The sequence below is a fragment of the Fulmarus glacialis genome, unplaced genomic scaffold, assembly GCF_000690835.1.
Source record: "Fulmarus glacialis isolate BGI_N327 unplaced genomic scaffold, ASM69083v1 scaffold38085, whole genome shotgun sequence".
NCBI classification, from domain to species: domain Eukaryota; kingdom Metazoa; phylum Chordata; class Aves; order Procellariiformes; family Procellariidae; genus Fulmarus; species Fulmarus glacialis.
In genome coordinates, this window is record NW_009214312.1 from 16,784 (window position 1) to 44,239 (window position 27,456).

The 27,456-nt window shown below is 36.0% G+C and overlaps 1 protein-coding gene across 1 annotated transcript in view; it reads right to left on the bottom strand.

Annotated features, from left to right (window-relative positions):
• Positions 1 to 27,363, bottom strand: part of PDE7A (phosphodiesterase 7A) — a 41,854-nt gene extending 14,491 nt beyond the window's left edge. The window contains exons 1-3 of the mRNA XM_009578512.1: positions 27,304 to 27,363; positions 20,396 to 20,456; positions 12,738 to 12,821 (exon numbers count right to left, since the gene is read on the bottom strand). Of these exons, the coding sequence (XP_009576807.1) occupies positions 12,738 to 12,821; positions 20,396 to 20,456; positions 27,304 to 27,363 (205 nt within the window). The remainder of the gene's footprint in view (positions 1 to 12,737; positions 12,822 to 20,395; positions 20,457 to 27,303) is intronic.
• Positions 27,364 to 27,456: the final 93 nt, after the last annotated feature.

Below are 27,456 nucleotides of genomic sequence, written 5' to 3' on the forward strand. Positions count from 1 at the left end.
AGAAAATAAATACTCTAATAAACCTTTACAAAAAAAAAAAGACTGTTCAGGGAAGTTTGGTACAACAAAGGCGCTGCAATTTTTTTTTTTATTGGTGTATCAGAAGTTTCAGCCACAGAGATTTTTATTAATAGGGTGTACAGAGCCATGGCTTAGAAAGAAAGTTTTCTATATAAGCATCCTGTGAACACAAACAAATATTTAAATCATAGCTGAAACTTACCTTTTTAAGGAACTTTGTTATTGAAAGGACAGAAATTTATGGAAATTGTGTAAAGACACACACAGTATTCCAAACAAGTTCTTTTTGGACAACTGCTTTCATGTATACACACATCCAATCCATGTCCCTAGCAAATCACATAGATACGTACACCACCAAGAGAATATCAGTAATTGTGTGTTGATACAGAAGCTACAAGTAGGTTTTGAGCACATACAAATAACTTTTACACAGATTTTAAAGCTCAGAAATTCTCTTAACTTTACTAGCAAAGTTTTAAACACACTCAAGTGATTTTGGTGCTTCTGCAGATAACTACGCTCAGAACCTCTCCTCTGCGAAACAAATACCACGTTTACTTTCACAGCAAATGTGATTCCCTTTCCCAATAGAGTGAAAACACTACAGAAAATTGTTTTAGCCTGTTTTTAAAGAGTAATCCAAATATTTTGCTTTACTCTTATTAGGTTAGCTACTTTAGCTATTCAAATGACTGATACTAGCTTATGTTCAATGCCACTTGATATGCTTGAAGTGTTCTAGAAACCTGAAGATCAAACTATGCATTAGCTACAGTTTCTTTGCAACAGGCCAGGTATTTTCATTCTGAAATATTTAAGGCCAAACTTGGCCTTTACTTTCTTTTCAGCAGTACCCCCCAACAGCAATTTTAGATAACCAACAGTTAATCAATAATCTTGACATTCCTGCATTCTGCCTGAAATGACTTATGTTTTTTAAAAAAAAAAAATTATTAAGTAAGGAAGTCAATGCAAACATGCTCTTTTCCAAAAATGCAGATCCTCAAAACCAACATGAGCCCAACTTTGTAGTATAGACCTCTTGCCCTTCCAAGAACAAGGCATATTAGAAATTGGTGAAGTAAGCAGTTACAATTTTTGTTCTTAAAGTCAGTCTAAAATATTGTACAGCGGTAGGTGTGGCCTTATTAACAACCTCAATTAAAAACCTCAATGATTTCTAGTGAAAGCAGTTTAATTCTATGCAAGAATAAATCTTTATCCATATAAATTTTTCTCCCTGCAGAAGTTCCAATGTACTTTGTTCTACATTAACTCATTAATATATTAATTTCCAATCTACACTAATAAAATGCCTCTGAACAGAACTGACAATTGCACAAACATACAATATCTCATCAAATGCAGCAGCATTTCAAATCAGAAATTTGTGCTAACAGAGATTAAATTGACAAAACCGGAATATTCTTTCAGACATGCCCAAAACACTTCATCAAGATACTGAATTTCCTATCAGTTTCAAAGGGCTAACACAGACAACCTCACATGAAATATCTTTCTTCAAGTCACCATAATTAAGGCCAAGGGCACTTCCTCTGGAGACACTGGTACATATATATATATATCTATCTATATATCTATCTATCTCCCAGTTATGTAAGCAGATGTACCACATATGATAAAGGTTGCTTATAAAGCAACAGTCACGCGTACAGCAGGCAAATAAATAAGATTCTGTCATGCTGCATTATTCTACCAATATTTCTAATCACATTTGTTAACATGAGATTACAGTCTGAGCACTGGCAGCCTGCAGAACAGAGAATCAGGGAGCAATACAACTGTTCCTGTTAACAGAGCGTAGGTTCCGGCTAAGAAGATTTTCCCCCCGCACTCTTGATCCAGTCCCTTAAAATCCAAATTTCATAACAGAGGTCATTAGGTTTGAAATAAAATAATATAAAATGGGTATATTTAGGTCATAAAATGATTTAAAATGTCCACAAAGTCACATACAAAATCTAGGAACTTCACTAAATCTCAGTAAAATGAAATTTTTTAAGTAGGAGAAATCAGCACTCTTCTGGAAGCACAGGTAGTTTTCTTGATCATAGGAGTCTTTTACAGATCTATAGTTAACAAAACTACTTCTGTTGTCATGCTACAAGTAAGTCTCACTGTCACAGATGCCACCCATTAATCTTTAGCAGAACAGCAGGTAATACAAGTAAAACAACAGCTTTTTTTCAAAGTGCACAACAGAACACAGAAATGCAGTAATTTGGCAGTATAGGCCTGCGTTCAACCTATATTTGTGTTCATAAGTCATTTGGAGGGGGTTGCACATGTTTTTGCTTCACTATCTTTTCTGATGATGATGTGGGTCCAGAGGCAAATGAATTAGTTTTCTGTGAAGCTGAACAGTCATTACTCTTTACTTTGCAATATGCTATTGAGACATTCATCTTAAAAATATTTTTAAACTCTTTAAATTATTATCAGTTTGTATAGTTTGTAAACCACTATCCTTACACATTAACCCTACTTTTTCTCCCCCTTATTAAAAAAAAAAAGTAAAGAAGAAAAAAAGAAAGCGAAAAGAGTACTGTTCAGCTGATGTAATTCAAACAAACAACAACAAAGCCTACTTCATTCCAGCTTTCCTGGCAGCAATGCTGCTTAATTACAGAATCACAGAACAGCTGAGGGAGGAAAGGACCTCTGGAGGTCATCTGGTCAAACTCCTCCACTCAAGCAGGGCCACCTAGACCACATTGCCCAGGACCACGTCCAGGTGGCTTTTGAAAATCTCCAAGGATGGTGACTCCACAACCTCCCTGGGCAACCTGTGCCTCGGTCCCTCTCACAGTAAAGAAGCATTTCCTGATGTTCAGAGGGAACCTCCTGTGTTTCAATGTGTGCCCTTTGCCTCTGGTCCTGTCACTGGGCACCCCTAGAAAAAGCCTGGCTCTGTCCTCTTTGTACCTTCCCTTCAGATATTTATATACATTGATAAGATTCCCCCGAGCCTTCTCATCTCCAGGCTGAACAGTCCCAGCTCTCTCAGTCTTTCCTCATCAGCCCCTTAATCATCTTCCTGACCCTTCGTTGGACCCTCTCCAGCATGTCCATCTCTTGTGTACTGGGGAGCCCAGACCTGGACACAGCACTCCAGGTGTGGCCCCACCAGTGCTGAATAAAGAGGCAAGATCACCTCACTTGACCTGCTGGCAACACTCCTCCTAATACAGCCCAGGATACTATTAGCCTTCTTTGCCACAAAGGGCACATTGCTGGGTCATGTTCAATTTGGTGTCCACCAGGACCCCCAGGTCGTTTTCTACCAAGCTGCTTTTCAGCTGGTCAGACCCCAGCCTGTGCTGGTGCCTGAGGTTGTTCCTTCCAGGGGCAGGGCTTTGCACTTCCCTTTGAACTACTATTTATTCCACATGTATAGCTCAAGTTAGGTAATAACAGCTTGACCAAATGTCCTATCATTTAGATCTGCAATGCTTAGAATAGCTTCCAAATGAGAAAAGAGATTTTGAGCCCTGCCAGCACTCTGCAGTTCCAGAACACCTGACTGAGCAGGACTGCACCAACCCAAAAAGTAAATTGCTCTCTCTTTAACAGCTGAACATTTGCTACAGGACAATTTAGAATAGGTGAGTCAGATGTGGAGGTTTGACAGGTAATTAATTTAAAAGGGAGGCTGAAAAAGAAAATAGCTAGCTTTCAAGGGCAGGGGGAAGATAGGTTCTTCAGCTGCAGGAACACTGATAGTATCCATGCTTGCAGTTTCCTTTTCCTCACAGATAAATTATTACAAAGGATACAAAAATAAACCACTTTGTGGTTCTGACAGACCAGCAAAGACAAGTTCATGGGACTGGTAAACTGAATGATACAGTTGTGCAATGGAAACTTGGTATTTCCCTCCTGGCACCAGTGGAAAACTTCCCTTTATATGCATGATTAATAAGAGAATGTCAGCCTACCCTCTTCTATCATGAGTCATGAAACGAGATGCTAATTTCAGAGACCCTACAAAAGCAAGGTTCAATAATGTATTTATAACAAAAAGAAGAAGGTGAAGAATGAAGAGTATTACATTTGCTCAAGAAAAAGCATGCTGCAAAAACATCCCTCCTCCAGCACAAATGTCCTTCATTTCATTTGGAGCTTGCAGTGTTCTAAATGCCTTTCTAATATCCAACAGTGACCATTTGCACTTAAGAGATAAGGACAGCTTAAGGACAAATTAGAATTAGAAAATAAATAAATGTATGACATTTACAGTCTTGAGAACTGAAACAGAATGAAAGCAAAGTCAGGATGTTGGGCATGTTAAGAAGGAAGCTACAGCATTCAGAAGTGCCTTCGATGCAAGGAACCAGAAGACCAAAACTGTAGGCCTTTGTGCCTAGTCAACAGCAGCTCTCCCATGACATTCTTCTTCCCTTCTTAACTCTTCACGCCCTACTTAAAGTTAGAATATCACCCGAAGTATTTATTCCTTCCAAGTTACTTTTTTATTAAAATGAGAATATTCTTGTTTCTAAGCATCTTAATTGAGATGCTGGTATAATAAAAAATGCCTCTCTAAAATAAAGAAAAATGGAATAATTCTGCTTATGAGCATCAGATATTTTGCTACTGTTATGCATATACAGCAAGAACATAAAATAATCTAAGTTGTCTTCATGCAACAGATTTAATCTGCATTCCAAGACACTTATTTTACTTCCCACTCCCAATCTTTTAAGTGTGTTGTACTTCGTGAAAACCTAAAAAAAAAATTTATGACATTTCACAGGGATATTAAATATTTATTTTTCTCATGCTGAAATAAAAATACAAAGTAGAGAAAAGACAAGTGACAATCATTTACAATATCATAATATACTGATATATTTATTCTCAGAATTTTTGCATCTTTCGTATAGTAAGGATAGACAACAAAAGGAAGAATGACAACTTAATTATGGTTTGGTTTAATTTTTTATTAATAGAAACCTTAAATCCTAGCAAAATGCTTCAACTTTCTTTTAACACAAAGACTCACAGCCTCTGATGGAGTCTTGGTCGAAACAAGGCTATCCAGCATAAGAACTATACCTCCATTTCTTCCCTGCTACAGCCCAAAAGATAAATAGGAAATTATCCGTGATAAAAATCATTGAATTTTGCTATTACCAATAGAAAGAGCTTAACTGAGGATCTCTGGTATCACTGCCTCTAACAGAAAAAGGAATTTTAAAAAAATATTTGAGAGGATGGATCTTTCTTATGTTTGAACGTGCAACCTGAAGTTTGTGGTGCGTAGGTCCACCAGAGGAGGTTTTTTCCCCCTAAAAAATTCAAGGAAATTTCTTCTTTTCATGGAAGTAATCTCTCACAATTTTTCCATATTAAACCCAACTACACATCTATCATTTTTATACAGCAGATACTATCACCAAACCTGACACAGTATCTGAAAGTAATATACAGATATATATATCTGTAAATATATACATTTGAAAGAAATATACTCAATTTCACATGCCAATTAAAACCATATTTCTAAGGCCTTCTAGGATACAAATCATTTTCTATTTATGAATAATTTGAAAGTATTATCTAGCATTTCACACCACTAGAGGGACCCATAAGCATTCTAATTTCACATCTATTCCCATCAAACCATTAAGAAATGCATTATATTAGATCTGTGCACATTTAAAAAAATGTTATTTAGCTCTTCTTTAAGTTTTCCACTCATGATTTGCATTTTAAAGTACTTTTAAGACATTCAGTACTAAAGTCATATATAAAACTATGATTTCATTTGGAAGATACAATTTCAACAAGGATTTTAAAGTTACATATAAAGACTATTGGTGTCTAAATTACCTTATTATACTTCCTGTCTTCCTTAGAACCACTCTGAAGCCCTGCTTAGCATCACTGTAAGGCACTATACCCCCTCTTCTGCTTAAAAGAAAAAATTAAGCCAGATTGTTTTGTTTTTAATGTATCATATATATGTATTTATGTACACATTCATACATTTTTTTCCAAATAATCATCATCACTGGAAAATAAGTTGTGGGTTAAGGATTAGTTAAATAAACATGGCTTTGCAAGTGTCTTCTGACTCAGTGGAATCGGAAAAATTTGTTAAGTTTCAAGAAACTCTAGAGGTACCACAACTCTAATAAAAACTCTAGTAGTTTTCAACAGATCCTCCCTGGTGGAGGGCAACTGCTAGGCATCACTACCAGCAAAGGTAACTCCTTTCCTGAAGGATCTTAGAGAATGAAATGCTGTCTTAGCAAAGTATAGCGCCACAGAACAGTAGAATAATTTAGGTTGGAAGGGACAGAAGAGACTTCTGGAAGTCCTTTGGTCCAATTCTCTGTGCAAAGCAGAGCTAATTTGAGAGAAATTTTACTCAAAGTGCATTAAATGTCAATTAAATGCCAATTCTCCAATGTCACTGTAAGCCATTAGACAGCAGCAAAAGTGTAAAGAAAACACTGAAAGGTGTCTAAAGGATTCTACTCATATAACGCTCTTGAATTTTGGCTCCTCTTAATATTTCTGTAAACACCTCAGGAAGGATACAAAATTAAGTAAATTGAACAATACCATTCCTATGCTGGGCTGCATAACATTTTGCAATTATCTTAGGACTAGGAAACAGTACATACAAGGCATATTCTTTCATTATTGAACCATAACCCCAACAATCCTGCAGTTGTATACTTTTTTTTTCACCTAAATCCACCCACTGGGCAAGGCAAATCTGTAGCACAGAACAGCACAGTGTGAACTAACAAACCTCACTGAAGCAAAATACTTAGAGGAATATAATCAGAATACACATATATCCCTTACAAAAATGGGTTATGCTGTGTTAATCAAGATACAGATGCTCTTTAAGAACAAGTACACAAAATAATGGTTCAACTCTTTTCCCAAAAGAAGGATAATATATGACAGAACCATCAAGTAATCCTTTTTGGCTGTTTTTCACCCCTAGAAATTAAAGAAAAATTCAAAAGTAACACATCATGGTTGACAGAAAAAGAATATCCCTTAAGAGTCTGTATGTCTGTCAATACAAAAGTCAAACTGGGAGCAGAGATGAAAACAAAAGAATTCTCACATACTTTATGCCAAATTGTCCAGCATAAAAAAGAAAAAGCCTTTCAAAATGAGCTACTTGGAGAAGGAACACATCGGAGAGTTTCAAAAGAAAAAAAAACAGAATGTGGCTGTGTCTTCTTCTAAGGTCAAACTTACCTCGGCAATAAAACACTGAGTGAGCTGTACCAGTGCAAGACTCCAGAGCACACATGCTGTTTTACAGAAACTTGAAAAGAAGAAATTGTAGGTAAAATAACAATCTAGGATAGCAAAAGAAAAAAAATCTGTCCTGTATTCTCAATTGGAAGCTTTTACCCTGAAATTTTCCTTAACCAAGCTCACTTCAAGCTCACTTTTCACTTCAATTTTATCTTCACTGTTTTATTTTGGCCAAAGCTGTATTTAGGACATTTTCTGTGACTTCCCTTTGTGTGACTGCATTCTTCACACTAAACTGGTCAAAATTTCTCTCACATTAAGGAAAACAATTTATTTAAACAATCTAGATTGTGAATAATTAGATGACAATTTCAGAATGCATCCTTCACAGAAAGGCAGCTTTTACAGAAATCTCTGAGTACAAGCTTTTCGCTCCTCAGTGCAGGGAAACAAAATACTTCATTCAACCTATGACCACACAAAAATCTTCTTGCATGACTTTATTCATTGTGAAACTCACCCTTCTTCACAGTAGATTGTTGAACAAGACAGACAATTACTCTTAACCAGATTCAGCCAGGTAATTCCTCTATTTTCTTGAAACAAAAACAGGGCATTCAATTTCATCTGGACTATGCTGATTTTATCTCAACCTCTAGATGGTATTGTCAAAAGCATGATCAGGTGCTGTTACACAAAGATTTCCCAAATTGTTTAAGGCAATCAACTTAGATTTGAACTCTTCTCTCTTCTTTGACTTCTGGCCTCTCACCCAAGGGAATTCACTGTCCAAGGTAAATGTTCTCCAATGATTTGAGTGAAAAACTGGAAAGTTCAAAACAACATTACAAACAGTAGATGCTGACATCTTTGCCAGATCTCAAAGTAGCATACAAAATGTTCCATGAACTGCAATTTCCAAGTAAACAGTCTGAAAGCTGTATACCAAAGACGCTCTGGAATTTCTTCACGTGTTTGCACTCTTAAAGAGAATTAGATTTATCCATCACCTACAAAAGTCACCTAAACTCTTCCTTTCTTTCCTTTCCCTGCTAAAAGGTCTCCATATACAACTAAGGAGAACAACCATCTAAGTTCCCATCACATCGTTTTCTCTCCTATGTGAAGCACTGTACTGTACGCAAGCATCAATTTGATTCAAAATTGAGTCATTCCTAAATGTTTACAGAAACATACTGATTAACTCAAAAAACCTTTCTTCTTTCTAAGATATTTTAACTCGCAGATGTGACATATTCGGTTACCTACAAAACACAAAATAGAGCCACATGTGTTGGCAACATCACCATCTCCCCATAGAAGCATGCTCAGACTAGAGTGGCACGAGAGAATTCTAAAAACCTTTTGACAAGATCTTATCTATTCTGGTGCAGATACAACAGGAAAAGCAAGAAGAAAAAAATGTTTCCTCTCCACAAAACTGAAGTATTCGGTTTTTATCCGGTTCTTCCAGACTATATCCAACAACCCTTTCCTAAAAAGGAAGTTTGAAAGCATTAATTTAAGTTGTATCTGCATAAGACACTTCCCAATATTTTTGCTGTTATTTTAATTATTCACTTTAGCTTCACTTTATTCATTTTGGCTTCACTTCCTCACTATAACATACTGTACACATCACTGAGCACATTCGCTGATTGGGGTTTTTTTCCCAGGTGAAACAGTGAGTGATTGGGGCACATTATATATTCTTTTATTTGTGCATGCTAGAAAATCCTCATAAACATAATCAAAGTTTAAGTGTGTGTGTATGTATATATACACACACATACACACAGACACATGCACATAAAAAATAATAGACACTATTGACAACCTCTCAATAGCAAGAAAACAAAACCTAAAATTTTATTGCTGGTTTGCTATTTCTGAAAAAGGGAATATTTTTATACTGTCATTTACCAATTCTTCTACCAAAGATTTTGTTTTGCAATAGCTTTTATCAACATATTGAATTACTGATTTACTGACTGAATTACTATCTATGATGTCTTGAGTAATGTGAAAAAAAAAATCTAAAAGTAATCATGTTAACTGTAGTCCATTTGTAAACCAGCAGAGAGCAAGAGTGGTTATAACCACTGCAATCACTTTTTCAATAACTTCCCTGAAAACCAAACAGTACATGCTGGGTTGTCAGACTGTAAACTCTCTCCTTGTTACCTGAGGAGTGAAAAGTAGATCCAGTGCTCTATATTCAACTCAATAAAATAGTAAAGTGTATGCAATTTACTGTGCAACTGTGAAATATGTACATCCACTGAACAAAACTAGACTTATATTTAAGGTAAAAATTTACTTCTGAGGAAGAAAGTTATGTGGTTGCTCTCTGCTCTCCAGAAATGGCAGCTTTTAGCTGCTAACTTGAGTTTATGCCCATGGTCCCACATAGACATAATCAACAGACCACAGTAACAGAAAAACTAATTGATGTCCTGATGTTAACCAATTACCAACCAACATGAAGAATACAATCCTGACTTCCCCATTCACCGGGAAGCAGTCTTGTTGAAACAAAAATTTGTTTATTGAACTATTCCTCCTGGCTAGTTCCTGTGATTAGCTATAAAAATGTGACTTCTGCAATAACGGATAATAGAGAAGGAAGACTACCACCCAAACTTAGTTTGATCATCAGTCAAATCCTGCATTTAATAATCCTCAGGTATGACTCCCATACCACCATCTCTAGCAACAACAACAAAGACATTTTTCCAACAATCATTTTAAAATCTAATTTCCTAGAAAGAAGTTACTGTTGAGAATACTTCTAGCCAATTTAGAAACCTGAATATTCATGTGCCAATTACAGAACTCCACGATGAAGATGCAGACACTGAGCTTATAATCCTTAAGAAGAAACAGAATTGGTCTTAAGAACTAAATGCTAACAAACTGTACTTTGGTAAGACTAGTCGAAGTTGCAAGTAAAAATAATGTTATGAAACAGAAGTGATTATTTTAAAAAAAAAAAAAAACCAAAAAACAAAAAAACCCAACAAAATACCTGTAGCTTCCTGAAAATAGAGTAATGCATTTAAAATTCAGTACTCTTCAAACCTACCAATGAAATATTGGGCCTATTAATAAAATATTAGAAAAAGAGAACTGGTCAGCAGATTATTAGCTGGACTCCCTGAAAGAAGTTCAATTTCTTCACAAAACATCATTGACAGAAAAAGAAAATAATGATAAAGAACAAAAGTTAGCTAAGCAAAATACAAAATGGCAATAATGCTTCAACAGTGTGAATGATAGCCAGTATATAAGTCATCTGCAAAACAGGTAAGCAATGATCATTGCAAAATATTTAGAACCACAAAGTAAAGTTAGTGGATAGTCAAAGAAAGTTACAGTGAAACTTTACAAACACCATGAAGGAAGCATATCCATGCATTCAGTATGCGGGGAGGGGGGGGGACACACAAAAGCCAACATTCAGATGGTTTAGTCTGCTTCAGCTGCAGAAGAGACCTTTTTCAGTCCAGTTTTTGCCCCAAGCAAAGAGCAGCCACAGCTGGCTTCTCTCACATGCTTTCTATTGCTCATCCGGGTGAACATTTTTCAGCCATGTAGCTATGTGGCAAAATCCTTCTGGAGTTACCAGGGAGGGCAGGGAGAATATCCTAAAAATGAGGTCAAATCTGATTCCCACAACTTCTCTCTACCTGCAGTCTGATAGTACGATACTAAAACTCTTTTGCTTAAAACAATTAAGGAAACACTGATCAATTAGCATTGCAGAGGAAAAAAAAAAATTTACTCATTAAAAAAACCCCAATTAATAGATAATTAGTGATATGGTGAGAGATGGGGCTAAATTCCCTACTGACTTTGAAAGAAACGCCACAATGTAGCAGGAGTCTGAAGTCAAAGAGCAAGGCTGCAACAGGCCACAATCCTGAAGTGCAAAAAAAATCTGACTATAATACGGCAACTCTGAAAACTACCACAGCAGCTGACTCGAGAGGCAACTTATAGCCAAAGAATTTTTTGGGCCTCCTAGCAACATTCTTTGCTGTCATCAGACACCACAGTTGATGTTGCTAAAAGTTGGTGCCTGTGCCTGAACAAGTAGGGACAAGAAGAAAGGGTGTGAAAATCCTTTTCCTGATTAGTCATGATCTGCCTGATGCACAATCATCAGGATGGAAAGCGTGATGAGTACCACAGAAAATACAGTTAATTTGACAACAGCAATAATATATGTGACTGCCTTTTAACAGGTAGTTCTTTTAATACTTCTGTTAGTATTTTCCCGTACCAGCATAAAATGCCACATACACACACATATACATACACAAAAAGACATAGTTACGTAATTCATAAATCGCATGCTATTTCTACAGAGAATTTTTATTATACTCAATAGAATTATCAGGACTTGAGATGGAATTCTTATCCTCTATTGAAAAAAATCAATATAGCGTACTCTTCAAACTTTGTTTTCTCACCTATTTTATGATACTAACTTTTGAATGAAATTAAGAGTCTAAGAGTTTTAAATTTAAGTAATGCGCTACTTTTAAAAAGAGTAACTTCAGTTAAGACCAGAATATTAATTAGACCAGTTTCTGCCACTCATTTTTATTAATAAGGTAATTACAACAACCACACTTGTTACCATGAAATAAGTTTTTCTAAATCTCTCCATTGCATTCAGAATACTCGGAATTGTGCTGATACAATGTTGGTATAGATATTTTATGACACTTAATATTATTAGCATAATTTAATTAAGACTTAAATCCCCTGCTCTTTTGCTGCATACTGGTTTGGTGGTTACTGAATCTTTTATATTACAACTACTGACATATTTAGTTATAACAATACAGATGTAGAGAAAAAAGTGAAATTATCCAAAAATATTATTCTTGTAACACTTCTGAGGAAAAAATGTTTCCTAAAACACATAATAAAAAAAGTTTAGTTTGCTGTTTTCTTATAACACTGTAATTTTTATTTAAGATTTGTCTATGTCCAAAAAATTTAAGTCCTAGCTACATGTTTGAGTAAATATAATGTTAATTGATTATGACGAGGTCAAGAATATTGACATCTACTAATTCTCTTCAAACATTATCCTGGACCAGTCCCTTCTGCTTTATAAAAGCAGGAAAGCATTCTTCTCAACTGATTGAGTCTGCCAAGTAAGAACTCGGCACACACATCAGTAGCTGTATATAAGATAGTCTTCATTTCCATCGAGATTCAGAGCTAAATTTGATGAGTTTAAACTGTATTTTTAAAAAACAAAAATTTAGCAATGAAGATTTTCCTCTTCTGTTTTTGTAATGAAGTAGCATGAAAGATTTTCCTGAGAAGTATAAAAAATGGTCTTGCTATATAAGCTGCTAACTTTATTTTTAGAGGCTCAGTAGTTAAAATTAATGGAAGCCTTTGTTTATTTGTCATTTATCTGCTTTTTAAATACTTACAGTGAAAAATACGGAAATCAATGTATGGATGAGAACCTCTTCTCTCTGTTTCAAATCCTGCCCGACTTCTTACTCGCACATCTCCTAGAAACAGGGTCAAGAGTGAAATAAAAGTGTGGAAGAGTGGCAGAGATAAAATGCAAATGAACATAGCCTGGAGGGGTAAAGATTCATGTACTTAATGGAGGAGGGTTATTCAAACAATAGGCCTACTTCAATGCTTTTTGTTTTAAAGGTGAAATTCAAAACAAAGTTTGAAGACTTGTTAAACATGCAATTGCATGCTTTCTTGTCAAAACCTCTCCTGCCTAAGCATACGTTGCCAGAAGCATGTGATAAGCATTCAAATGAAATTAGGAACAGCTTGCTACACCAGTATGGTAAAAATGCACCTTAATATGACAGGAAACAAGAACATTAAAAGTTGATTTGTTCCTCAGTAACACACATAAAACGATAACATTTTGTATAATACAAAAAAGGTTCAGCTTCTAGAAATGGTAGCTTTTAGCAAATAAGCTAGTTAAAATATGGTTTTATATTACATAATAGAATATTTTCCCACTAGCATTTACTTACTTGTGCTCAGCTGTTTGAATATTACACAAGAGCCTATTAAAATACCAAAACTCAGTATTAAAATTTTATCAAACTATTTTGCACTGCAATTAGCTTCAACCTGAATCTTTTAACATGCTAGTTGATTTCTACTTATGCATTTTACCAACTGAAAGCTGATCAGTATTCTTTCGTTAGGTATTTGTATGCATTAATGTAAGTAGTTCACCTGGATTAAAATTAACTTAAAATCCTTTAGCAATTACAAATTTGGGCAAACCTTTGAGGATCAAATGCAATAGTGTTTCCCTCCTCAAATCCTAAAAAGTGAAATTTAAGATGTGAAAATGTTCTGGTTTCTAATTGTGAAAATCCTTCAGGCGTAGCATTCTCCTCTCCTCAAACACAGTGATTTTCATATGAATCAAAACTAAGTATTTAACATTAAAAACTAAGACTGATTTTATAAGAACAAAATAAAAATATAGCTATTTCTTTCCAGCAACTGATAACATCTTGAGAGTGGTTTTTCCTTTTCTTCTCCAACTTGCTAATTTGTTATGCTGAAGCATGCAACTTGTCAGAAAATAGCTAAAGATACTGACTAAAACTTCAGTAATATACTTTTAATACTTAACAGGTATCTTTCTAGAGATGCATGTCTATAAACACTGACATATCTATAGTGACACAGTTAACATGAATTATCTTGTGAGGCACGGTGGAAGGACCACAAAAAGATAAGTAGGCCCAGGGATCCCCAAATAATGAGTCTAAAGTTTACATATCAGTAAAAACATACCAAATACATGTGGTTTTCAGTTATTACTCCTTTTGTTTTTTTGAAACTGAAAACCTTAATAGAGCTGCAAGGGAAAGTAACCCAATTACTACCTGTAAATATTATTTTTCAGACCATTGACAATATATTACTTATAAAGGTTTCAAGCAGTCATCTGAGCAGAGTGCAAGAGGCTTGCCTTGTTCCAGGCAATACAGAGGCAGCAAATTGTAGAACTCTTCTGTTAGGCATAAGCAACTGGTGAATTTTAGTTACAAAATAAATTAATAAAAAGGAAAAAGGGAGGAAATTTTGGAAAAGAGGAGGCAAATGCATTAGTAGCTGTTTATGAAAATATCAGTTTACACGGAGGAAAATGCAACTTTCATTACCTTTCACTCATATTTATCTGGGAAATCAGTCATAGCTAGAGCTGTGTGAATGAGTTCACCAGCTGAATTAAAAGAAAAAGTTTTTTTTAGTTGAGTGAATTTTTTACAGAAATGGTGATACGACTTTTGTGAATTAATTATATTTAGTTTTCAAGGCAGTCTTAACTTTCAAAATTTATCAAACATAACGTGAATTATCAAATAGTTTCAGTCAGTGTACAACTACATTTTGGTGAACAATTTACTTTTCCTTTTCTTGACACATTGAACAAGTTCACAGAAAAATACCCGAAGACTAACATGGAATTCTGCAAATAACAAAAAAAGCAAGTTCATCTGATAAATGATATCCAGAAAATTTCTCTCTGCTTTGTTCTTTATTTACTAGTACCTAGTCTAACACCATAGATAGAATAACAGTATCCCTGTTACCCTTGAAATGCCTGCAATGTTGCAGATTTTGAGTAGGAAAACAAGCAAAACCGTCTACAAGTGAAATGCAGAAGTGCAACTAACTACATTGCTTTTAACAGGAATTATTAAATGTCTATTTACAGAATAGTTAGCCAAAAGAAGAAATTATATACTAAAAATGCACTAAAAACTATTAAAAAGGCGATTGGAATAAGATAAAGGTAAAATGAGGGTATTTACTGGCATATGGATGAAATGAGAAAGGAAAGCAAAATATTTTCATTAAGTAGTTGTTAAACAAAATTCTCTCTCCTTGATCGTGGCAGAAGCAGAGCGTATTTTGTTAAGAATCAAGATCTCAACAATGGATGATTTTTTTTAATATTCTGGAAGAAGATATTACTTCTACAGGACTGGAATTTATCACAGTAAACAAAGTAGAAATTCCTATTGGGCCAAAACGAAGACAGAAGAGCCGTCTCCATTATCATTGTACAGAACTACTGCATTTTTCAAGATTTCAGACAGTAAATGTACTTGGAAAAAATTGGTACAAGTGGAATTTGAAGATACCATACATCCATCTGAAGTTTCTATGTATACAGAAGCATAAAAAGGAATAGCATCAAAGTGGCTGCATATTAGCACATTATGAAATGATGTGCTATTATCACAGTGAAACTAATCTCTATTGCATATGTATAGTTAGTCCCAAAACATCCAGAAATACTGGACCATCGTTATGCATTCACTGTTCAGTTAATCTGACCTGCAAAGATCAATAGATCCCAAATGCACCCGCTTCATTGTGCTTGCACACAACATAACGTATTTGCATCGATTTGCCTGGGACATCCTGCACAAGTTTTTGGTAACCCTATGACTCTGAAATGATACAGAATTTAATTTTAACAAAGAGACATATTTATCATCACAGGTAACTTAAAAAAAGGCACAAGACATTTCAGATTTAAGATTATTTTTATCAGACAAAAGGACACTGTTACATTATTCCTTCAAACAGCAACAGAAGTCCAACCTCAGAGCCAATCATTTTTACGGTAGCTGAAAGATAATTAAAATTCAACACCTACACCAAAAGAACTTATGAATAATTTTCATTTATTTAGGCCTTTTAAAAAAATATCAAACTGGTTACAAAATCTTTTGAAACCATCAGATCACACCGTTTGCTTATAGGTAAATTTCCTTGAGGGGGCAGAAGCAATAGCAAGCTGACTGTTTTTATCTTAAGTGTCTCTTCTTTAGCCACTTTAACCACTCTGAAAAGACTCCTCTGTTTCCTTAGGGGAACACATTCAAGTCCAGCATCTTAATGACAGTGGACTTCCAGGACCAATTTTTTTCCTCTTTGAGAGTTTCTGTGAATCCAAAGAATGAAGAGAAAGATTTAAAAAACGTGAAGCCTTCCTTTCAAAATCTGATTTTGTGCACAATCATGACAAAATATCTGTTGGCTGAGTATTTAACTAGATTTTTTTCCAGAATAGTTCTACGTGACGGGGATTGCTTGCATTTTCAAGACAAAGGCCATACAGGCAGAAAACTCATTGAAGACTGAATAAATAGTGGGAGAAGGAATGCAAGAGGGAGGTTTGCAGCTACCACTGAAAACTGAAAAGTAATCAGGACTGTAACAAAACTTACCTTGAGACAGATGGTTTTTCCTACCCCTCTCTCAGATTCCTGCTCACACCGCAAGGACAGCTCTGATACTTACGAGGCAGCTGAAATGCCACAGCTGACATCCCTGCGCGTTAGGGTTACACAGCACATACTTCGTGCTACCCTAATACTCCAATGTGGCACAGTAACAATGCAGCAGCTGCTTGGGGAGCTGAGGCCTTCTGGAGCAGGGGCAGAAATCTCAGAGATCACGGAGGACAGCTGGGAGCAGAAATTACGACAGCCACCTCAAGGTAAGCCACCCAAGTCAAAGCCATGAAGTTGTGAAGAGCAGGATTTCCAGAAAGAATTACTAGCTTCACAGATTAAAGTTCCTATTAAATTTGTTGGAGAAACAGATGACAGGTCAGCCGAATATGCCAGAATTAAACCAAAAGGAATACAACATAACAACCACTACCGGAGAAGAGCGCGCACCTGCATTACACTATAGCTTGCTTCCACTGTTTCCTATTTGAAGTGATCAAGACCTCTAAAGGCGGGTAAAATGCTCCAGTTTTAGTTGAGAGGTGCATGCTCACCAATACAAGCAGTCAGTGCCCCACTCTTTCTACCCCATGCACAGTAGCAAAACTTTCAGGCAATATAAAACAACAAGAAAAAGAAACCAGAAAAGCAAAGAAGAGAAAAATCAGGAAAGTATCAAGATTACACAGAAGCACTTACAAGAAATTTTGGGAATTCCTCACAGTTGCTGAGAGAAGTAGCTGACTGAGGTGATGCAGATATATTAGCCCTTCCAAGGTCTTAAAAGAAAAACTCTACAATGCTGCATCTGTATCTATATTTTAAATAAGCCACTCAGGAGTGGCTTAGTGTATATTTTGGGAATGGGGTATGACAGATGAGTCATAAGAGTCAACGCTGTTTGTTTATATTGACACTGATGAAGACAGTTAAGAGTTGTTTATTTTGTGTGCCCCTGTAATTTGATCTTTTAAATTGAACCTGGAAACACTGCCGTACCACAGGAATTTCTATTTACTTGGAGCAAATGAATTTCCGTTGGATTCCCATTGGAACAGCCTGAAAACGTTAAAGGAAGCAACCCCACAGCCAGCACACCTAAACAGAGGCAGAGGGAGGTGTTCTAGATACCCTTAGCTTTATATTTTTGGTCTGCTAAAATAAACACCTTATCAAGGTACATTTTATTAGTAGATGTAGTCTGTTTGGAATAATAACCAACCAAGTACAAGTCAAAATGTCTCATGACTGTGCCTAACTTGCCGTTAAGTCACAGCTAAGGATTCCTTACAGCTTACTCTGCTAAAATGTATTAAGATAAATAAATAAATAAACCCAAAACCAAAACCCTCACAATACAGTACGGGAAATGCGATACTTCACATTTCTCGCAAAAAATTCAAATTAAATATATTCATTCTTGAATCTATTCTGATATGAATGTTTCTATATACCGACGCGTCCAACTGTTCAGCTTTCAGGCTGGTCTTTTTTACAGTCCATTTACGAATACAACAGTAATAAATCTGTAAATAGTTACTAATTTGTACAGAACAGTGTACAGTACAGTGTACATAACATTCGGGAAAACAAAGTGATCACCAACAAGTAAGAAAGTAATACAATACTGATTCAAACATCCAATGAGCAATTTTTTGTTTGCTTGTTGGTACCCTCCTCCCCCCAGCCAAAGTTAGAAGAGGTCAATCCTTTAAAAGACTTACTGCCTCTGAATAGCTAGCAACATCGAACAGCAACGAATGCCAGCAAGAGTTATGCTATTCATAACAAGCACGAGTCACATGGTCTAATAACTAATTCCAATGAGAGAACAAGTGAAAATTTAATTTACTTAACATCACTTTCTGAATATATTCCGTCTGCCTATGAGAATAATCAAAGAACGATTTCAAAACAAATTAGATTTTTCCCTCAGTTCAGGTATATCTACCAGGAACGACAGGAAGTCATGCTTTGCTTTCCTCTAGATTTACTTGAGCATTATCACAAACCCTTCTGCAGAAATGATGGGCCTAACTACTTCCTGGTACAGTTAAACTTCCAAAGCAGCAAAAGAAATCAGATTATTCTCCCCAGAAATTAATTATTTTCTTACAACCTGAGTTCCTATCACTAGCAGGTTAATTTTAAAAAGATAAAAACACAGACATATACTTACAGTACCTTTAATTCAAGCATATCAGTGCATTTTGAAAATAAATTAATACATATTTCCCCTGTTGTGGAATTAAAAGTAGGATTTTGAAGCAGGAAAAAAAATGTATTTTCTAGTTACAGCACCAAATAAATTTAGTTTAAAAAGAAGTATCACAAAATCAAGGAAACTAAACTACCTCAGGCCTTAATTTACTTTCTTATTCTTATGACTAGAACAGAAAAATCACATTTTGAAGAATTCTAGTGTTCATCTTGCAAAAAGGATGATTAAAAATGAAAAAAGTTATTTTAACTTTTGAAAATGAAATAAACCTATTTCCAACAACCACAAAAAACCCAACAGCTTTTTCAATAAACATTTAGAAGCCAGCATCTTCTGTCCTCCTCCTCTTAACAAATCTCCAAAGTAATTACATTCTCTTATCAAAAATCCTTCAGTAGACAGTCAGTGCTATAGTATTAACAACTTCACAAACTTAAAAAAATCAAAATAATTGAAAAGCAAAAATGCGAATATGCTGAGTCAAAATTGGATTTATATACACATACGCATGCGTATGCCTACATATGTAGGTTATGACTATACACACACGTACACATGCATATACCTTACAACTTTAAGTTCATAGACAACACAGTTATGAATTTCTGGGGACTTTAATATATACAACTAAATTGAAAAGACTCAGGGCTTAAAAAGACATGTTCTGGCTGATTTAGTTAGAGCCGGTTAAGAATTTATAATCCCTAGCTGTTGATGTTCATTGAGCCGTGCGAGACATCATGCAAGCATTCATAGTCCATTTCAACACAAAATCATAGCTCAAGATGGCTTAAATTAAGTGGCATAATTTTGCAGTGAAACAGAGCATATACACAGTCCCCATGCTATCTGCACCACCACCAGCCTCCAGAAGAGGTGCGGGAAGGACTGAAGAGCTTTGCATCTTTCTCCTCTCAACGACTGACCTGAACTCCTTCGATGCACTCACTATCACAGAAGGTCTCCCCCAGATGCTTACCCCTCCCCATACTGCTCTTTCATTTTAATTCGGCTTTACCCTTTATCTAGTTGCTACTCTGGAAACACTCTTCAGTAAGTTGACTAAACTACTGGCCCTGTCTTGTGCCCTTTCCCTTCTCAAGTCAGCTTCTAGGATTAATAAGAAAAGTATTGTCTAAAATCATATCATTATTTTAAGAACACCTTGAGCATTTCATAGCCTCAGTATTGAAGTTTTTAATAGTGTGGTAACTCTCACACAAATGTTCTCTAAGCTACAGTTTTAACCAGAAGGATACCACGCAGAGGTGATAAATTCCATCACAGAAATAAAGATCAATCATGAGTCACTTGGAAAACTTAACTTCTACCAAACATGTTACATTAATTATAAGAACTTTTTTTTGTTTTAAATATAGGAGTAAAACATCTAACACAATGGTTAACTCAGGAAAAAAAAAAGAAAAAAGGCAAACAATCAAAAAACCCAAGTCAACACAAAAGAACCCAAACTCTTCTAAAGAATCTAACCAGAATATTATCCAGAAGAAAGGGAATGATAAGTTTAAGAATTCAACACTCAAATATTAAAACAAAAAAAAAATTTAAATCAATCACAAACATTAGAACTTTGCAATATAGAAACTGGTATGCTTACCTAGCATACGAATGTACAACGCAGTCTGATCAGAGCTGTCATAGGAAATTGCTCCACGTCTCTGCAAAAAAATAAAAAGGTATATTTTATGCAAGTTAGAACGGAATCATTTTTAAATTGAAACAAATAAAGTAATCAATTGTTCATTTCCAATTTAACTCTCAAAATTAATTTTGGAAATTTGAAAATGCATCTTTCAAATAGATATATACTGATTTTGTTTTAGGAGGGGACAAAGGAAGGACAGGAATTGGTAGCGAAGAGATTATGAAAAACAGGACCAGAGTGTGGAAAAAAATACCCCCCCTAAATTTCTTTCCAGATGCTCCTCAATCATTCCTCACAATAAAAAAGACATAGAACAAGATTAAGCAGACACAAAAAAATTGTGCTCCTCATAGCCTCTAGAATGTAATACCTAACTTAAAACAAATACTTGCAGTTCCTGGTTTATTTATTTACTTTTACCTGTGGGGTATTTCCATCTTTCAAAACTAGAAGTAGTTTTAAAAGAAGTAAAAGAACTCAAATGACACCACTACTGCAGTCCTAGAAATTCAACCTATATTCTGCAAGGGCAGGACTTGGCTGCCACATGCTACTTTCATTCCATCCCGTACTTTCTATAGGTAAACCAAGGTCCCACTGAAGCAGGATGTAATACATAAAGGTATTTGAAAGAAGATAAGCAAGTGGTATTTCACATTTGATAATAAAAGTTTAAAAGAGTCACCAAGCTATCTGTGCACGACATTGAGATACTCCCATGCAGGCTGTATTTCTTACCTACACAAAATATGTATGTTCCATACATATTCAGCTAATGCAGTAATAGTTATAATCCAGGAAGTGTGGTACACTGGTCCTCTAATAGCTAAAAACTGGGGGAATGTTCTCATAGTTACACAACACTGGCATCATGTAGTCTTCAAAGTTCAGCGCGACCTAGCACCCAGCCTCATGCCTTGCCTTTACTGTATTTTCACCATCTTCTGCCACTTCCTAGGGCCTTCATTAGTGTTATTGCTTAACCCTAGGATCAGAGGATCACCTTCACAATCATACTTCAATTTTGCCAGTTCACATTTGTTTTTTAAAGAAGTAAGATTTTTTTTGTATGCATGCGCATTAAAAACTCCTATGACCTTTCCGTGTCCACCACATTTCTTATTTACACTGAGAACACTGAAGTCCTGGGTGCCACAAAGGGCTATCATACCCCTTTGAGAACTTCAGATAAAAGCCAACCTATAGGTGAATGCAGTCACCCATTTTTTCCTCTGTGTAGCAGGAACAACACTACACCAGGGACACACAACAGTCTGAAAATACACAAGTTCAGAAGATGGGAAACCAAACCATGTTAGGAAACAGGACAGAAAAACAGATATTGGACAGGGAGAAGAATTCTAAAAGAAAGAAAAAGAGATAAAGAAACAAATCACTTGGAAGGGGAAAAAAGGCAAAATTGCTTATAAACATCTATCTACAGAACAAATTGAATGCACACAAAGGAAGACTCGAGACTAATAACCTCCATCAGCATGATTTGTACAACTGATGTGTTGACTCAAACCCAGAAGTTACACTTAATTGTTTTAATATTTTTTCATGTTAAAACAAGAAAAAACCTTACACTTGAAATCAGAAAAGTTTTTCCAAAGGTAAGTTTAATATTTAATTACATAAATGACCAAAGACCTAGCTCCAAATGGGGTCCAATTACAGTAGCTGTTGTAAAGACTACAAGGAAGAACTCCCTGTACTGCACTTTTCTGTTGTCTTAGCTTTTGTTCTGTATTTCCTTGGAAGATCATAAGCCATGCAAATAACCCTTCCCTTGAAATATGTTTGTACAGCATTTCTCACAGCAATATGCCCGTCCTGATGGGAAAGGCAGCAATGCATCTCATCAGCCAAAAAATGATGCTGATTTTCCACTAACATTTTCAAATTTCTTCATATAACCTACCTTTGAATTTCAGCAAATCTCAGCTGAATATATTTTCAGTTGCCTGGAACATTTCATATCACTGACTAGGCACAATCAGTGATGTAATTTAGTGCTAACTTGCAATTTGCACCTGTCTATCACAGATTTCTGGATACGTCCAGTACAGTTCTGTAATCTAATACAGGAGGAAGCTAAGCACACATGCAGCTAGAAGAACCATGCCCAAATGGAGCATTAGTCTCTGAGAAGGAAAACAATATGCAAAAATTTACTGAAAAATAAACCCTTTTGATATGTTGATTCTAAAATATTACTTGCTCTCAAAAATCTAAAATACTATTTGCTGGATAAATTAGTACATCCACGTATGATATCAAACACAAAGCACACTTTTAAAAACGTAAACCAATTGCTTATACAAACTAGTGATTTCGTTCTGCAAGGACTCTGAAAGATCTCGTAGGAATCTTTGAACAATCAAATCCTTTTAAAATTACCTTTCAAAATTTGGTTTCCTAAGGAAAAAGAGAATTTATTGTGTAAACCCTACTAATAATACTTGAAAAGTAGTAGGACAATTTCAGCTAATTTTGCTAAAAGGGTAGAGGTCTTAAACATACTTCATTCATTGAAATTTGTTAAATAAAATAGGTAAGAGGAAAACACTCATTAGCAAGTTCCCCCAAGGAACAGATACAGCGTGGGTGATGAGTGGTCAGACCTTGCAAATAAGTGAGGTACGGACAGTTAGGAGCACGGTGGTAGGCAGTCAGAGACAGAGGAGGGAGCTAATGGTACAGAGGTTTTAAGCAACTTGTGATAGGTAGGTAAATTAAATAATATTACGCTCATCCAGCCATGGATTGCTTTGTGTCAGCTCACGCTCTGAATAGGTAACAGACTACATACCGTACGTTGAGGTATATGACCTATTTTCCCACTTCAAATAATACTGTCAGCATATTTGTTATACTACCCCCTACACTGTCTAGAAAAATACACAAAAAAAAGCGAAGAGAGAAGTAATTTTATCCACCCTGCCTGTGGTTAAGACACCCTGCCCAGATCCCACTTTTTAAATCCAGCAAACAGAAAGACCAGATTTAATGCATCAGCTTCTACTGATATGTGAACTGTCATGCACAGCAAATTTGTAAGTGGAAAGACAAATACGTCTTGAAGAGCTGAAGTTTCTGTAAAGCACTCAACAGTTCAAACAATTTAATCACCAGGATTCTACCCTTGATGACCACCAAAAATGCATCCTCCCTCATTGCTAATCAAAGGCCCACTCTCACACCAAGACATCAAGACTATACTTACGCTAAAAATTTACCTTACTTACACAGTCGAGATGACTGTAGCATACACTGTACTAGCCTACTTAAAAACCTTGGCTAAAAACTTCATGGACAGAGCTTGACTTCTGGCACTTCAAAATATCATGTCATTGTTAATGTCAACACATTTAGCATAAAATTTTATTTCTAGATCTCTGCCACCTCTTTGGTCTATCTGAAGCTTTGTACCTGTTAACGACCGTAAAGCATATTGAACTCCTTGACCCTCTGTACAAATCTCAAACAAATAAGCATCGTTCCAAGACGCAGATAGAATTACTAGTGCTCAAACTGAAGACAATCCTAATGTGTTTAGGCAGGTTGCCTTTTCAAGCACAAGGACAACTTGGTCCGGTGGGAATATCTGCTGGACTTCAAGTGATTCAACAAATTCCTCAAATCATGAGGTGAGGTTCTTAACCACCCCGCTCCCTTCCAGACCTGAGCGCAGCCATCTGGACTGGGTGGGCTGTTTTGTTTCAGCAGTGAAGACAGATGTCAGAAAGATGACTGCGAAGGATTGTTTACACTGGACTTCCACTTTGAAAACCTCACCTTAAATTTCAGTTTCATATTACAGTGTCATTTATTCTTCCAAAGGACAATACAGTAAGAAAAGCTTTCATTTCTCCTCTCTTTTGTCACATCTTTATGGAAAGTGAATGGAAGAAGTTCAAATGAAAGCTGAAGACCCATTAATCCTTTAAGAACAATGATACAAGGACTCCACAAAAACAGGCGAAGGGAGTATCTACCAAAAGATAGGTTTAAGTCAGATCTTTCTGAAAATCTCTTCACAAGAGTATAGGAAGTTATTAAGGGCCATGCGACAGGAATGACATGCCAAAATAGCACATAGATATATCTCCAAAGGGAAGCCACTTCAGTGATGCTAGGGAGTACAGCATGTGCATGTAACACTTGGAAACAGAGCACCTGCTGCTGTTTGTGCCAAACAGAAGCGTTCCCATTGATGTATCAGTTTTACCACAAGGACTTCCCAATCCAGTTCAGAGCAGAGCACCAGCATTACTGTTGGGCACTTCATTTATGCAAACGCCAGCTAGCCAGCTTTCAGACTGTCAAGCGAAACAACTGCTGGTCTCATTCTGTAACAGCAGAGAGAAACTGACGGAGATGTCACCCTTCAAAGCTCAGTACCTCCCATCAGAAAAAACCATCTATGCCTTTTGATGGAGTGTACAACCCTCATTTTGCGACTCAGTTGTTTACTCAGAAACTGGGAAAGGAAAGCCAGAGGACAGCAACACAGCCAGTCAGGTATTTTTACCTACTTGGCTTTTCTGCCCAAGATATTTGCCCAACAATCAGAGGGTTGTTTTCAGAAAAAGAAATTGAGAACAAGCTTGGAGAACCTGTTATATCATGGCAACCGCAATTTGCTAGTTATGCTGCCTCAAATATACACACTTGGAAACAATTTAAGATTCTAAGACAGTTTATCAACTAGAAGTCCCTACAATGACAAACTAGTTAGACCGTATTTCTCCAACTATTACTCGATTTCAAAAGCGAGACTGTCATTTATCATAATTCTTAGAATGATTTCAGTAATTAAAAGTTCCATACTAACCTAAGATCCACAGTTTTCCACAAGATATCACAAAGATTTTACTCACTAAAGCCCTGGAAAATGTTCCTTTAAAGCACGTAACTAACTGTCATTGAACTCAGACAAGCCACCGTAAAACAGTCCTACTACTATTTTCTAAATAGTTTGCTGGAGTTCATAGCAGTATTTTGAAAGTTTATCAAACCAGTGATAAAATGTATTTAATTTCAGGAAAGCAATACTAATCAGCAATAAGACACACACACTCTCCCTTCAAATATCTGAATGTGGCAATTTTACTATTTTCTTCCATATAAAGCTATTTCATATGACCGTCTCCCAAGATGGATGGCAATCATTTATAAACTTAGCTATTGGTTGAATGACAGTTATCAACATTATTGATAACTACATCTAAGAAGCATTTGTAAGGTTTTCTCTCATACACCTTAGATGTATATCACGTGGCATCATAAAATTTACCCAAAATTTTATCAACATAAAAACTTCAAGATTTAACAAAAATATACCAAACAAAAGCTTGAAAATTGATCAGAAAAGAAAGCATAGTCAAAAAAACGTAAGTGATTGACTTGAGTGAGGAGAGAAACACACAGAGGTATTACCTTTAGAAACTAAATCAGAATGGCAGAAGGACTCAAAACCAACAGCAAAATAGATAACTGGATGAACACACACACAAAAAAAATTCTTTAAAAGAAACAACCATTAGCACATTTAAAAACACAACCATAAACAGTAGAGGTTTTTATGCTTAATTGTATTATGTCAGCTACCTGGAATTTCTATTTTTCCCAGCTTAACAGAATCTTTAACCAAACTGAATTACAGATCCTTAAGTAGGCTTTTTATGTCAAGTTTCAGAAAACCAGCAATTCAACAGTATACCAGTAAAATGCAGATGACTTACTAGGCTAGCACTGGCTGTAAAACTTCGGCATTTAGAATCTGCCTCCAGTCACCAGTGAACATCCATTAGGGTATCCTGGACTTTTTCTTGATGTGACAAAAGTTATCACAAGTGCTGACCGTTTTTGCTTTTAGTTAATTTAGATCTGTGTCATTGGCAGTGACTGAAGAGTACAGCCACAGATACCTGGCAAAGCTTGTTTTCACAACAAATTCAAATTCACGTTTGTTCAGATTCTCCTGTTAATTGTACAAAAATGTTAAAATTGTGTATTAATAAAAAAAGCTATCTATACATAAATGCATTAACTTCGATTTTTTTTTTTCAGTTTCCCTCATTCTCTCCAATGATTCTGGCCCTCCTTCACAATCCTAAACTTAAATTTATTTCTCCTTTTGGAATTAATTCCAGGTTAGGCAGCGAGCTATGCTGAGAAGAGCCTGGTCTCATCTCCAGGCACTAATCCCACCTACATTTACTACCACAATATACATTATCCTTATACATGAGGACACTTACGTCCTTTAGAATGAGAGAGTATGAACTCCTAATTTTGTCTAACATTAGCACAACATTTTTCAAAGCACAAGCATCTCAAGTGGAAAGGCTACAAAGCAAGCAAAGTAGCCAGTGTTTCACCTAAGCAAACAAAACTGGTATTTCCACTCCCGTAACCCTGAAATCAACAATACAAAAAGGATATCCTGTCCAGGAAGCAAAGCACGCTAATTTGTGTTATTCTCACTATGTTTAAAATTGTTTTTCCTTATTTTCAAAGCGCCTTTAAAGTGCTATAAAATTGAAGATCTTTTAGTAAAGGAGGCAAGCAAACCCCTGCCATGCAGAAGACATTTCAGATCCCTTTTCCCCGTCTCCTAACTGGCACTGCTACAAACACACTCTTCCCACTTCAAGGCAGGCAAAAGTCAAGAGCTACAAAATCATGTATGAACACTTAAGAAGCACAATCTTAAATGACGAATGATGTGTTTCCAAAACAGATTAGATTTAAAAAAGAAAAATAAGTACTCGTGAAGTTCTTAATGACTTGTTTTCTCTCAGGCTACTTATAAACCCAGTTAGTCAAAACAGAATAATGAAATGGCCTACCTTACAAGTAATCCATTTGATAAGGATCAGAGCTAAACACCAGATCAATGCAATTCCCATTGGATCACCCCGACGACCTGAGGCATAATCCCCTCCCCGGTCCCGGGCAGGGCTGGAAGCGGCGTGAGGGTGCCGGGCCCCGAGCGGCGGCGG